The sequence below is a fragment of the Mycteria americana genome, chromosome 2 (assembly GCF_035582795.1).
Source record: "Mycteria americana isolate JAX WOST 10 ecotype Jacksonville Zoo and Gardens chromosome 2, USCA_MyAme_1.0, whole genome shotgun sequence".
Lineage (NCBI taxonomy): Eukaryota > Metazoa > Chordata > Aves > Ciconiiformes > Ciconiidae > Mycteria > Mycteria americana.
In genome coordinates this window covers 139,797,268-139,810,499 of record NC_134366.1, presented here as the reverse complement: position 1 = coordinate 139,810,499, position 13,232 = coordinate 139,797,268, and the positions used below count along the sequence as shown (strand labels likewise).

Sequence of the window (13,232 nt, the reverse complement as noted above, 5' to 3'; positions counted from 1 at the left end):
TGGGACGCTGCTGTGTGGGACATTCCTGTGAGGGTCATCACCATGTGGGATGTTGCTGGGAGGGCCATCACTGTGGGAGACACCACTGTGGGGGACATCGTGGGTCACCACTGCATGGGACACTGCTGTGTGGGACGTTGCTGTGAGGGTCATCACCATGTGGGATGCTGCTGTGAGGGCCATCACTGTGGGAGACAGCGCTGTGGGGGACATCGTGGGTCACCACTGTGTGGGACACTGCTGTGTGGGACGTTGCTGTGAGGGTCATCACCATGTGGGATGCTGCTGGGAGGGACGTCGCTGTGGGAGACACTGCTGTGGGCGACATCGTGGGACACTGCTGTGTGGGACATTCCTGTGAAGGTCATCACCATGTGGGATGCTGCTGTGAGGGCCATCGCTGTGGGAGACACCGCTGTGGGTGACATCGTGGGTCACCACTGTGTGGGTCCCTGCAGTGTGAGACACTACTGTGTGGGCTTCGGCCGTGCGGGACATGGTTGTGTGGGTCACTGCTGTGTGGGACATCATGGGATGCTACATGGCTGCGTGGGACATGCCAGGACACACGGGATGTGTACCTGGCAGGACATCCCTGTACAGGACATCACCGTGTGGGACATCACTGAGTGGGTGATCCCGTGGTGAAGGAACATCCCCATGAACACAAAGCCTTGCAGGACACCCCCGGGGGCACGCACGCCCTCCTCACCTCCCGGTCCCCCCACTTTACCGCTGCCCGGGGCCCCTCGGGGCGGGGAGCGGGGGCTGCCGGCGCGGTCCTGCCCGGCCCTGCCCGGCCCTCCCTGCCCCTGCCTCCGGCCGGGGCAGGGAGGGCCGGGCAGGGCCGGGCAGGACCGCGCCGGCCGCCGCCCCCCCGCCCCCGCTCCCTGCCCGCCGAGCCCGCCCCGCTCCGCCGGGTGCCGGCGGCGGCCGGAGCGCGTAGCGGTGGTGGGATCCTCACGTCGGGGCGGCACGGTGATGGGCGGCGCGGCGCTGTCGGGAGCGCTGTGGCTGGGGCTGCTGTGGGCCGGGAGCGGGGCCGGGGGGAGCTGCTCGGGAAAGTGCTGCGAGGGCCGGGACGCCGCCTGTGTCGGCGAGGGATGGAGGGAGGGAGGAGGCTACGGGACCTGCTACTGCGACGGAGAATGCCGGCGAGCCGGGGACTGCTGCCACGACCACGGCCAGGCGTGCCCGGGTAGGTGCGTCCGCCCCCCGCCCCGGCCCGTCCCCCCCGGCCCTGGGGGTTCGGGCTGGTCCGCTGCCCGGAGCGAGCCCTCCGAGAGGGGCGTGAGTGGGGGCTGAGCGGGGACCCCCCCGGGCACCCCCGTCCCTCTCTCCAGGTGGGGTCGGCTGGTTGCCTGCCGGTGCTTTGTGGGCTGGAAGTTGGAGATGGGGTGTGCGGTGAGAGTCTCAGCAAGGCCAAATATATGACGAGCCTCGGGGCAGGGGCATGAGCCGGGACCAGGCTGGGGCTGTGTGAGGCTAGCAGCAGGCACAGGAGTGGGAAGAGAGACTTTTCCGACACTAGACATTTGCTAGGTTTCGGGATCAGCTGTAGTACAGTGCCTGGGGTTTGCCTGTCTGAAGTTACGTTCCCTCTGAAATGTGGTGTTACTTACTTTTCACTCATGCTCATCCCAAATACACATCGATTACAGTGGGGATGTAGGATTACAGAGACAACAGGGAGATTAATTTAGCACCGTCTGTGTCTCTGAGCTGATTCCTCGTGTCTTGCCAAACAAATATCAATGAAATAATTGGGGAAATCCCCAGGGTGAGGTTTTGTCCTCATTTCTAGGGGCAGGAATCAGCAAGGATCCACCATGAGGACAAGGACTTCAAAATGAGTGTAGGGGAATGAGTGAGAGGGTCCTCTGCCAGGCTGCGGGGGAAGACCTGGCTCCCAGGGGAGCAGTGGCAAGGAGGGGAAAGTGGCCCAGTTCTACCAAACTGGACCCAGCAGCCTTATAGGCATTTACATCCCGTCTTTCCATGATATTCCTACCCTTTGCGGTCTTCACAATTTGTCGTCCCTCCCTCTGTCTGCGATGCAGGACACTGCCCTCGCTTTACAGGTGCAGCACTAGTACTCAGACAGCCTAACATCTCTTCCCAGCTGGCTGGACGCACACCAGCCTACAGCCAAAAAGTCATGAGTCTCCACTGCACAGCCCTGCTAATTAGGGTGTATTTAGCAGGCTCAGCGCCATGCTGACATAGCCACATAGCCATAGCTTTGGGACCCAAGTTGGCTTGTGCCTGCCTGGTTTGGGAAAGGGGATTACGACTGTCGGACAGTGTAGACCCGTCCTAGGTGATATAAAGCTGCACAGAAAGACTTGGCAGAGCAGAACTCTCACCCCAGGCCTCCAGAGGAAACATGGTCAGGTCTCTGACTGCTGAATAATCTCTCCAGAATAACAGAAGGGAAAAAAAATGTGCACCATGAAGTCTAACAGAAGGTAGCATCTTTAAAATTAGCGGTTTTTTATATATTTATCTCTCGGTCAGGAAAATCAGTAGGTGGAGAACTGACAAGATGCTTGCTTGTCATATAGTCACAGCATATTGCGTCTTTTCAGTAAATCAAATGATTTTTGATATTCAAGTGCAACAGGACAGAGCTAATAAAGGTGTGTAGTGTTAGCATTACAACAGAGCTGTAATCCGATAAAAATGTCTGTGCTCTTCAAAAAGAAGCTCAAACTGGTGCTTGAAAAGTTCTAGTTTAGAGACTTTTCTTACCATGACTTCTGGCACCTGATGATGCTTTATTGTTATCGAGACGGTATTTTTTGTCTCAAGCTCAGTGGTGGTTGCCTCGAAGGGCATGATATGTTTGTGCTGTCTCTGTCCTGTACCCTGCATGGACAGCGGGTGCTCTAGATCCAGGCAGGAAGATGGAGTCTCACTGAAGTCTCTGTCTCTCTCTCCCCCTCCTGCACCAGAGCTGGAATTTGACAGTTTCTGGTGGCCCAGCTCAGGGAGCTAAATCCTATTTCTGTTTTCTGTATTGCCCGTTTCTGCCTGGTTTGACTCCCTGCACTGCCTCGCTGCCCAGCTGTGTGAGCACCAATGCTAGTGCAAGCCAAGGCAGCAGGACGTTTTGCAGGGGTGTAGCATGGGAGGACAGGACTTTGGCAGCCTGGCGAGGTGGTCCTGGTCCCGTAACTCATACATCCCAGAACTACAAAACTGATCACAAGAAGTCATTCTTTTGAAGGCAAATGATCGTATATACTTTCTATTGCAAGCAGCCAGTAAGTTATGTTTTGTATAAACAGAAATTCCAAATAGTTCCAGTGGGAGTTTGTATCAACTTAAGACAAGTATGGCTGAAATTTTAAAGTCATTTTTATTCCTGTTGGGATGTTGAGGTCTCACCATTGAGTGTTTCTGAATTCTGTCCATGTGTTTAATGACAACAAGGGTGTTTATTGGCATAATTCACTCTGAAATACTGTTTTGAATGTAGAGTTTCAAAATTTAAAACAGAAATGTGAAGAAAGGTGACCAATGGTTCTTGTGCTACAGCTTCTTTGTCAGCCTGTTTGCCACTTGTAATTTCAGCACTGGCTGAAATGACATTTCATCCTTTTGCAAATATTTAACAGGACGAAGTATTTGGGGAAAGTGTAAAGTGCCTCAAGTATAGGTAATCAAGAAATGTGTTAGGAATAATACAAAAACAATGCTCCAAAATAACAGAAACCACTGAAAGGAGGGGCGTCCTAAAGCTGCCAACACCATGGTTAAATTCTGTCGTGCCTAAAAATCATAGTAGGTCTGGTACTTTATAAATAGATGGCTCAGCAGAAGTCCATGAGCTGCTGAACCTAAGTCTAATGGTTTTTAAATACATTTCCTTATAGTTCTAACAATGAAGAAAGAATATTTTTGTACATAGAGAGCATTTTAAATAGGAACTACTGTACAATGAGAAAGCCTGAAAAAGAAATGACCTCGTCTATTGAATGGAAGTGGTTACTCAGAAAATCTGCAGATCCTTATACATTACAACATATGTTGTGCAGTGATTCAGTGAAGATACTGTAATCCTCTTTTTTCCAGAGATGGGAAAAAATTAAATAGAGTGCGACTCAGAAAAAAAAAATCTATGATTCAGAGTGCTGTAAATGGGAAAAAAAAAAAAAAGTCCTGACCACTCAAGCTGTGTTTCATAGGACAGCAATGTAATTTTTCTGTGTTTTTTTGAACTTCAAGTGTCTCGTTAGCTTCCACATTTTGGTAGGTACCTGAGCACAAATCCTATCCTTCAGGTTCCTTTGACTTGCATCCTTCTCATTGTTTCAATGAACCATCATCTACCATCATTGTGTTAACTAAGCTGGACCAGTAGTAACATAGACAGAGACCATAACGATGTAGCTACGGGTCCCTGATACTTCTTTTTGTATTTCAAGAGATGGTGCCATTCCTTTTACGTCAGTTCTGGGACCCATTCTCTGTCACGCTGGGGAATTTGACCTCTTTCCAATGAGGCACAAAACTGATGTACTACCCCTTAATAGTTGCTGGGTACTGACTGCAAGAGCAACATTATTATTCCACTGGCTAAATTCCATTCTAGCAACCCAATATTCTTATTATTCCACATGACTAAGGCAATTCATACTTCTTGTTCTAAATCTCGATGACCATAAGATTGCCATGTATTTTTGCAGATGACCAGTATTTAACTGTCAGCTGGGTAAATTCCAGTAAGACGTGAAGTCATTGCTTATTTGTTATGCAGCTACTCAGTCCCTTTGGGAGCTTTCTGCATGGAAAATGTGATGTTAGACCTGATGCTACCTGCATATCAAGAATAAAATTACGTGCAAATTCTTACTTCTGCAGGTCATTCATACAGCCAACTTGGAAGAGAGTCAGCAGATAAGGAAACCGGGCTAGATGACGCTTACTGTCCTTTGGGTACTCTAGGTAGGAGTGGGATCAGGGATTGAAGTCTATGCTTGTACTATTAAATAAAGTGGGGCCAAGGACTGTTTTCTGGCCCTGCGGCCAGGTGGCGAAGTCTGTGAGGTCCATACTACATTTAGCACTTGTCCTGGCTATCCCATCGTGGGGTCTAAGACATTTTTACTATCACTGGTTTTCTTTTTCTCTAGTTCAAAGTGCTTGCAACATGCTAAGAGTGGTGCCTTCACAGCCACAGAGACTGTGTCATGTGCCTTGGGGTACCTAGATGTGTCCGAGGGCAGTGCCTGGTGGTGCAGCGTCAGGTATCTGCATGTGGCCAAGGGAGCCATATGCTTTTTCCATGTTATTTTCCAGTGCTGTTCTACAAGTCATACCCAGGAGCTGTCTGGGAAGGTGTTTATCAGTAAGTGGAAGAAAATGCCAGAGAATGCTAATGGCTAAGCAGGATGGACAACTGGTGGCCCAATGCCCAGGGCTGCTCTGTGGTTCTGTTTCAGTGGAGTTCCTTTGGGCGTGGGATGCAGCACCCTCAGCCAGTTTTATGCCTCGCGCTGTCAGGCCACTCAAAAGTGGGCAAGTTTGGTCAGAACAGGTGCGCAGTGAGAGGAAAGGAGGGGAATTGTAACAGTGCGGTAGGGACACCTGCTGGGTAGCCTCTGCCAGGGGTTTTGTCTGCTTTATGATGTCTGTAGTGCTCCAAGAAATTAGAGATACAGTGACAGAGCAAATCCAGCAATTCACGTGTGTTATGAAAAGAATCACAAACACTGAAGGGGTTATCACATTTTACTCTTTCTTCCCAATGTCTTGTACTGGCAGAATCCCAGAGGGCATAAATTATTTTCCTGAAAGACTAGTTTGGTCCCATCTCTTTCCTGCAACACTGATACAAGTACGTAACTAGTGCTTAAGCTGTAAAGCTTCTTGGGGATTTAAACTGTATTCAGGAAATACAGGAAAAAAAAAAGATTGAAAACATGTGATATGTTCCCTTACAAGCTAATGGGAAACAGCATACATGGGAAAGGAAAAAGCTTCATTTAACTAGATAATGAGAGGCATGACCCAAAACAATTCAGAACCAATTTAAGATAGCCCAACCATTGATTATAACATATATTTTGTACCATTCTCTAAGTATCATGTTGAAGACCTGCCTTTATATAAAGGAGTAGAAAAGCAAAGTAAAATGTGATTCATGCTACATGGAAAATCATTTTAAGCCTATTTGCAATGTGCAATGAAAACTAGTCTTTGAAGAATTGGGGAATTTCCATATCAGTAAGAAACTCTAATATTAAACATAGGCACCTTTAGGTTTTTATAAGACACTATGTGCTAGTATTTCAATTACATGACATTAATTACAACTTTATTGAAAAAGCAATCCCATCAGAGGACAAAAAGCAGCTAATGATATTAGGGAAAGCAGCATGGACTAGTAGTACACAGTGCTGCAGTGTTGACTGCTTGTCTCATGTCATGGTTAAGGAAAGTGGCAGACACGGCCGTTCCCTGCTCGCTCAGCAGCATACCGTGCATGCACGGGAGACCTGGTACTGCTACTGGTGCCCAGGCAGAGGACATTCCCTCTGTGGTGTGGTTTAGCCCCAGCCGGCAATTAAGTACCACGCAGCCGCTCGCTCGCCCTCCCCCCCGGTGGGATGGGGGAGAGAATCAGAAGAGCAAAAGTAAGAAAACTCGGGGGTTGAGATAAGAACAGTTTAATAATTGGAACAAAATAATAATAATAATAAATTGTAATGGGAAGGAAAACAACAAGAGAGCGAGAGAGGAACAAAACCCAGGGAAAAAAAGTGATACAACCGCTCGCCACCCGCTGACCGATGCCCAGCCAGTCCCCGAGCAGCGATCGCTGCCCCCCGGCCAACTCCCCCAGTTTCTATACTGAGCGTGACATCATATGGTATGGAATAGCCCTTGGGCCAGTTTGGATCAGCTGTCCTGGCTGTGCCCCCTCCCAGCTTCTTGTGCACCTGGCAGAGCATGGGAAGCTGAAAAGTCCTTGACCAGTGTAAACACCGCTTAGCAACAGCCAAAACATCAGCGTGTTACCAACATTATTCTCATACTAAAATCCAAAACACAGCACTATACCAGCTACTAGGAAGAAAATTAACCCTATCCCAGCCAAAACCAGGACACTCTGGACACACACACTGGCGAGAGGGGAAGCGGCCCGGAGGAATGCGGCTGCCCAACCTGGAGTACCTACCAGGTGGCCTCCAGGAAAAGAGGCTGCTGGGAATGGACCACTGGTCAGATTAAATGTTCTTGTAGGCCACAGGTTGAGGACTACTTATGTAGGGAAATGACTGCTTATCCTCAGAGGGTTCTTCCTCTTGATGGATGCCTGTGTGCGAGACATTTTTCTTACCTCTTCTTTCACTGCTCTGCCTGCCGAGGCTGTGTAGACCTGAAGTTCCATTGGAGGGGTTGTGTTTGTTCCATCAGTAAGCACGCAGAGATCATCCTCATCCAGCCCCTCAGTGGTCAGTACTCAGTACAGCAGTACAGTTTTGAAGAGTTGTAGCATTCATTTTGACTGCTAAAAGTGAAATTGTTAGGCCACACAGTTTTCAAAACCTGGGGCTTGGCGTTCCTGGAGATGAGGCTAAGGAAAGTTCAGTTTCATGGAAACACGTGAAATGTCTGTGGTTTTTTTTACTGTTGTGTACTATGTTAATTGACAAATAAAGTGAAGACTTGTGTGTTATGTAGCTTCTTGCTCATGAATAATGTGCGCATCTCCTGTTTCTGTATTCTGGGAATCAGGCTGCAAAACCTTTTTTTCCAGAGCAGATTATTTGTATCCACCTGGATATCTGGCATATTGTCCATGTTTGCATTAGCAAGGTTGACAGAGCTACTTTTTTGCCAGACTATTAACGAGAAATGCAAGAGAAGGGAGAGTTATAGAGCGGAAAAATGCGTATCATTGCTTAATATAAATTAGAACTACAAGGAGAACGCCATCATTATTAGATGCACTGCAGAGAATAAAATAAGGAAGGAAATGGCTAGTGGATAACAGATATGACAGATCTGAGCATTTCTGAGTTTCAAGACAATACCAAAACTAAGAGATGCTTAGTCTATCATTTACATCTCTCCCGGAAAGGTTACCAAAAGTGACAAACATGAAATAAGGGCTCATTCTTTACATAATACGATGATTTAGTTTTTTCAAAAGAACCTGTGTGTTAATAAAAAAGGTGTCAAAGGCCATAAACTGGGCTAAAGGTTTCAACAGTTGCCAGAAAAACACCACAGAATACAAACCAAAGCATTTTTCTTTCTTTCTTCATCTGAGACCTTCAGTGAGCTCACCTAATATATGTGAATTTAACAGATGAGGAGACAAGTTCTTTGTACCTCTGAGTAATAGGCTGGGTTAGGAGAGACCAAAGGTACAAGTGTATGGTACCTGTACTATTGATGCTCTGCCTGCGGGAAATGCAGTTTCTCATGATTCAAAGTTCGCTTTCAAAATAATGGCACTTTCCCCCTAATGTTTTGGTCAAGATCAGAGGAAGTTTGTGATCCCTGAGAACTAAAATTCAAATATCCAATGGACTATTCTATAGTTGGGAATGAGCAAAAGAAGGCCTTAAAAATCACATTTGTACACATTTTATTTAGTACATTTAAATATCTGCATTGTTGTAAAGCTCTATCTATATGAGTACCTATACAGACAGAAACACAACTCTACACACGCCCCTGCATTGTTCTCAGACTAAACAAAACCAAAATTATCACAAAAAATTGTCTTTGCAGCAAGGATGGTGGAGCAGGACACCCTGTGTTAAAACAGGGCAACAAAGCTCTGGCAGTGGAACTTATTTCAGTGTTGAGGAAAAGGGGTTAGAAATCAGTCTGAGCGGAATCAAGAGGGCTGCAAGGCTTCCTGAATTCTGCTACTTTATATTCCAGCCTTTAAACAAAGGTGTAGGAACTGCCAAGGTAGGTCAGACACTGACTGGTCTAGATAATCCATGAGCTGGTCTCCTTTGGGGCTAATGCCGTATGCTTCAGAAGAGGGTACAGAAGAACCCCACAGCTGTAGTGAAAGGTTTCCGTGAGGAGCCGTTTCTTTCTGGACAAGGGATGGAATAGGGAGCCAAGCACTGCAGGCAGGTTTGAATGTTAAATTTGAAGATGCAAACTCCTAGAAGAGCATTTAAAACCTATAAATAAAAGTATGTAAGAAAGAAAAAAACCCGACACAGTCTTATTACTCAAGCTTTTGAGAGCAATTAGGATAAAGCAGAAGTCTTGACTACTAGTAATGTTTTAATACTGCTTTGCAGCTCTTCCATGTGTTGTGGGGGAGTGGAGTCATTGGAGTGGCTGTGCAGAACAATGTCAGCCCGATCTGCGGATACGCAGGCGCTATGTGCAACAGGAACCTAAAAATGGTGGGGAACCTTGTCCTGCTCTAGAGGAGAAGGCTGGCTGCCTGGAATACCTGACTTACCAGGGAGAGGACTGCGGCCATGAACACGGTATTCTCTCTTTGATTTATCTGTACATTGTGCCCATACATTTTGTGCCCATTGTGCTTCATAAATTTTACTGATGTCAACAGAAAAAAAAGTATCTACCTGCAGCTAGCTGGTTAAAAATACAATTTAAACCCTTACTTTCTACTGTCATATTGCTCTTCATTATATTCTTTTATCTTTTTCCTACTTAGGCTTTTCTTAATTTCTATTGAGTAAACAACTAAGCTGCATGCATTCCTTCAGTTTCTTGATTTAAGCCCCTCAGTAAGTATCAAATTATCTCTGTGCAAAGTTAGAACACAAATTCAGTACGAAACAGGAAACAGAGCTCCTTGTAGGATTCCAGCACATCCCAATTCCTCACAGACTAGATGGCATGCAATTCTAGATATATTTCTTCTGAATAAGGAGAGAGCTTAGCTGTAGGGAATGGGGTTGAGGCCTGATGTTGCCAACAGTTTATCACTTTTTCAATAGTCAGTCAGCATCACCATCCACAAGCTCCTGATTCATTCACCCACTGTTACAGTAATTGAAATATGACTCAACTGTGTCTTGCTGCCTTACCGTAACTGTTTTCTTCCTCAGTCCCTGCTTTCATAACTACCTCTGAATACGGTAAAGAAAGAAAGCGACGAGCAGCATCTGCTCTCTGGCCTTCAGACAAAGAAGAAGCTGGGTAATCTATTTAGCATATGCACGTGGGTCTTCTTGTTCAATAGAAAATAGCTGGCTACAGAGAAAAATGTAATTAAATTTGCAATAATTAAACAATAAGCTATACCTTGTACTGTTTTTCCTCTCCTGCAGTTCATTTACATGTTCTAGATGTTGTTTTTTATTACTTGCTAATTGTCCTGAATTAGACACTGGGGTCATGGCAAATCTGAGGATAGCTGCTTTTGAAAGCAAACCGTAAATAATGCTAAACCAAAGCTGAATGTATCCATAAGTGTAAGTCTGAGAAATTAGACATAGGCCTCCGAACAAACAAAATGGGGTGAATGTGATCGGTCTCAGGAGACCTTTTTTTTAAATAAATTGACTCAAGCAGTAGAAAGTTTTGTTTGGTTACCAGTAGAGATGGTTATGAAGTTTAAATTGGGCTATTACTGGGTCTGTGATGCTCATAATACTTTGCCCTATGCTGCTTTCCCCAGAACAATAACCTATTCGGTATTCTTAAAACCTCTTTTCCATTTTCTTTTTTAGCAGCATAGAAGAAAAAATACGGGTTACTGAGACCTGTTTTTCAACATTATTTAAGAATACAGAACACAACCAGAAAGTGAGATTATACATAAAGCACTGGACTGGGGCATGGAATGAGAACTAGTTGCGTAATGTTTTTAAGAATCCATTAATTAGGTTAGGGTCAGAAACAGAGTTGTTAGCAATGATGATGTCTAAGTTGCACTTCACAAATACCACCCGTATATGTAAGTACATTTAAAGTGTACACCTAGCCTGTGCTTTGTCTATCATAACTAATTTAGTACTTTTCCTTCTGAGCAGATATTGTGTGGAATTTAAAACAGAATCACTTTCACACCACTGTGCTTTGGAGAATCGGCCGTACGCTCGATGGATGCAGTACCTACGAGAAGGACATACTGTGTGTGTAGCTTGCCAGCCTCCAGCTATGAATACTGACACGCATCGTTGTTCTGGTGATGGCCATAATGCAGATGGGTAAAGAAAGCCATTTTTCTGCTGTCTCTTCTGTAGCAAACCAAGTACAGAAGTTAAGACTTCTCAAGGTCTCATTAAAAGCTGCATTTATTATACCTAAAAAATGAAACAACTCATATCACTTGTAGTGCTCAAAAAATTTACCCTTTCAGTTCTCACAGAAATTGCTTTTAAAACCTAGATAAAATTGGGAAATAATTTCAATATAAAAGTTCAGTGTTTTGAATGCTTTATTTACTATTGTGAAGGGATGATGCAACTTCTGTACTGCAAGAGATCTTTTTACAGCTATGGGCACTTCTACTTAACGGTATTCCATGCAGTAATTGAAATCTGATTTCAGGTTTAACAGTGGTGGATCAGTACTCCTCTCAAACGTATACAGCTGGTTTCTCAAACAGTCATTTTGAAAGTAGACATTTAATATTCAGAACAGATTTTTATTTGATCTCTACATTTATTAATATGCATACTACTTAATACCTGTACGACCAGCTACTCAATCCACCATCCTGTATACTATACTTAGGAATATAGTGCCTGCTCCAGAAAGCATTTTAAGAGCTAGATGAGCTAATTAAACTCTTACATTTATTAAGCAAATCTAATCTTCTGAGATGTTACACAACACAACCTAGTAACAAGAAATATACAGTTTTCAGTCTTTTAATTCATCATTTATTGTCACATTTCAGAGGTAAAATCTTACACTGGGAAGCAGTTGGCAACTCTCAGTGCCAAGGAACCTGGAAGAAGATTCGGCAACTGGAGCACTGTTCATGTCCCCTTGTGCATAGCTTTATTTTTACATAGAAGTTTAAATGACCTTTAAAACAGCAACAACAAAAAGATTAAGAAAATTAACACCAATACCAAGAAACCTACATCTTTCTGGTACATTTTCTGGAGCCTAAACAAAGTTTAAAGGAGTCAGAACTCTGGAAGAAGCATTTTGGGAAACTCTCTCTGCTAAGACTGATCTTTGTATTAGAACACTAGAAGCATGTTTCCATGTTTCTCTTTTGTAATTAAAGAGTGAAAGTTTCTAACCGTAGTAGCTGCTTTTCCTAAAGTTCTTGTTCTTTACTGGCCACAGTCCTGTCTACAGGCACTGCTCCTACTCAGTAGTGAGCCAGCCAAACATTCTCAAGTCTGAGAATAGTTACTGTTGTCATTAAATAGCAAGGGTGAATAAAAATGAAAGTTTGAGAGCTAAAACCAGATTTCAGTTTAGATCCTTTGTTACTTCCCAATATCAGCTAGACAGTTGTTTATAATACAAGTGGATAATTCCTCTACATTGCAGTTTTCATGTTCAGCCACCTTCATAAAGATGTATGACTAGTTAGCATTGTTAAGGAAGTAGTCTTGCTCAGCACTTCATGTCACTAATAGACAGTGTGAACTTTATGGCAGACGGACCTAAACAAGACTTCATGACTAAAGCCTTGGCTAACATTAAAAAAAATTACTTATTATTAGTTAAAACTGCTTATGTACAATGATTAACATAGAAACCTGCAATATTAGAGCACTCGCAAGACTCCTATGCAGGTAGCTCAAATCCTTGTTTTGTTACCTATTACTTGCCTTGAATTATTGTTACAGCATTAAAGAGGCTGCATACTGCACTTTCTCACTTGTCTCATAGCTGCTATGACTTTTTGAATTGTTGGCTTACAGCTGCTCTAGCATTCCTTGCTGAAGGACAAAGCCTGTATTTTATCAAGATCTTGAAATTCACATTGTTTGCTAAAAATAAATTATGCCTTAAGGTTGAGAAAATTTACTGTCAAGACATGCAGCATCTCTGTGGAACCTAAAGACTACTGCTTGCTGCTGTTTCTAGCAGCTGCAAGAAGAAACCGTAGCATCTGGTGGCAAGAATGAGGAAGGTGATCTGGCAGTGGTCCAGCAATAAAAGTGTGAAACAAACCTTTGTAATTGTACTTTACCATTTTATCTTAATGGAAGCAGGCCTCCAAAACAGAAAGCAGAGAGATTATCTTAATACTTCTGGAACATTTCAGCCTTCAAGAATATATCTCTTCCTTTGTAGCC

At 44.4% G+C, this 13,232-nt stretch overlaps 1 protein-coding gene across 1 annotated transcript; it reads left to right on the top strand.

Annotated features, from left to right (window-relative positions):
- The first annotated feature begins 932 nt into the window (after positions 1 to 932).
- On the top strand, positions 933 to 12,002 carry SBSPON (somatomedin B and thrombospondin type 1 domain containing). The gene is made up of 5 exons (XM_075494809.1): positions 933 to 1,198; positions 9,285 to 9,479; positions 10,068 to 10,158; positions 10,995 to 11,171; positions 11,867 to 12,002. Exons 1-5 carry the CDS (start codon positions 982 to 984, stop codon positions 11,982 to 11,984), a joined length of 798 nt encoding a protein of 265 aa, XP_075350924.1. The 5' UTR covers positions 933 to 981; the 3' UTR covers positions 11,985 to 12,002.
- Positions 12,003 to 13,232: the final 1,230 nt, after the last annotated feature.

Excerpts from the sequence above, each read along its gene's own strand:
- SBSPON (XM_075494809.1), top strand. The coding sequence starts at position 982 with ATGGGCGGCGCGGCGCTGTCGGGAGCGCTGTGGCTGGGGCTGCTGTGG. Across the intron at positions 1,199-9,284 it reads CCACGGCCAGGCGTGCCCGG|CTCTTCCATGTGTTGTGGGG; the intron begins GTAGGTGCGTCC and ends ACTGCTTTGCAG. Across the intron at positions 11,172-11,866 it reads GATGGCCATAATGCAGATGG|AGGTAAAATCTTACACTGGG; the intron begins GTAAAGAAAGCC and ends GTCACATTTCAG.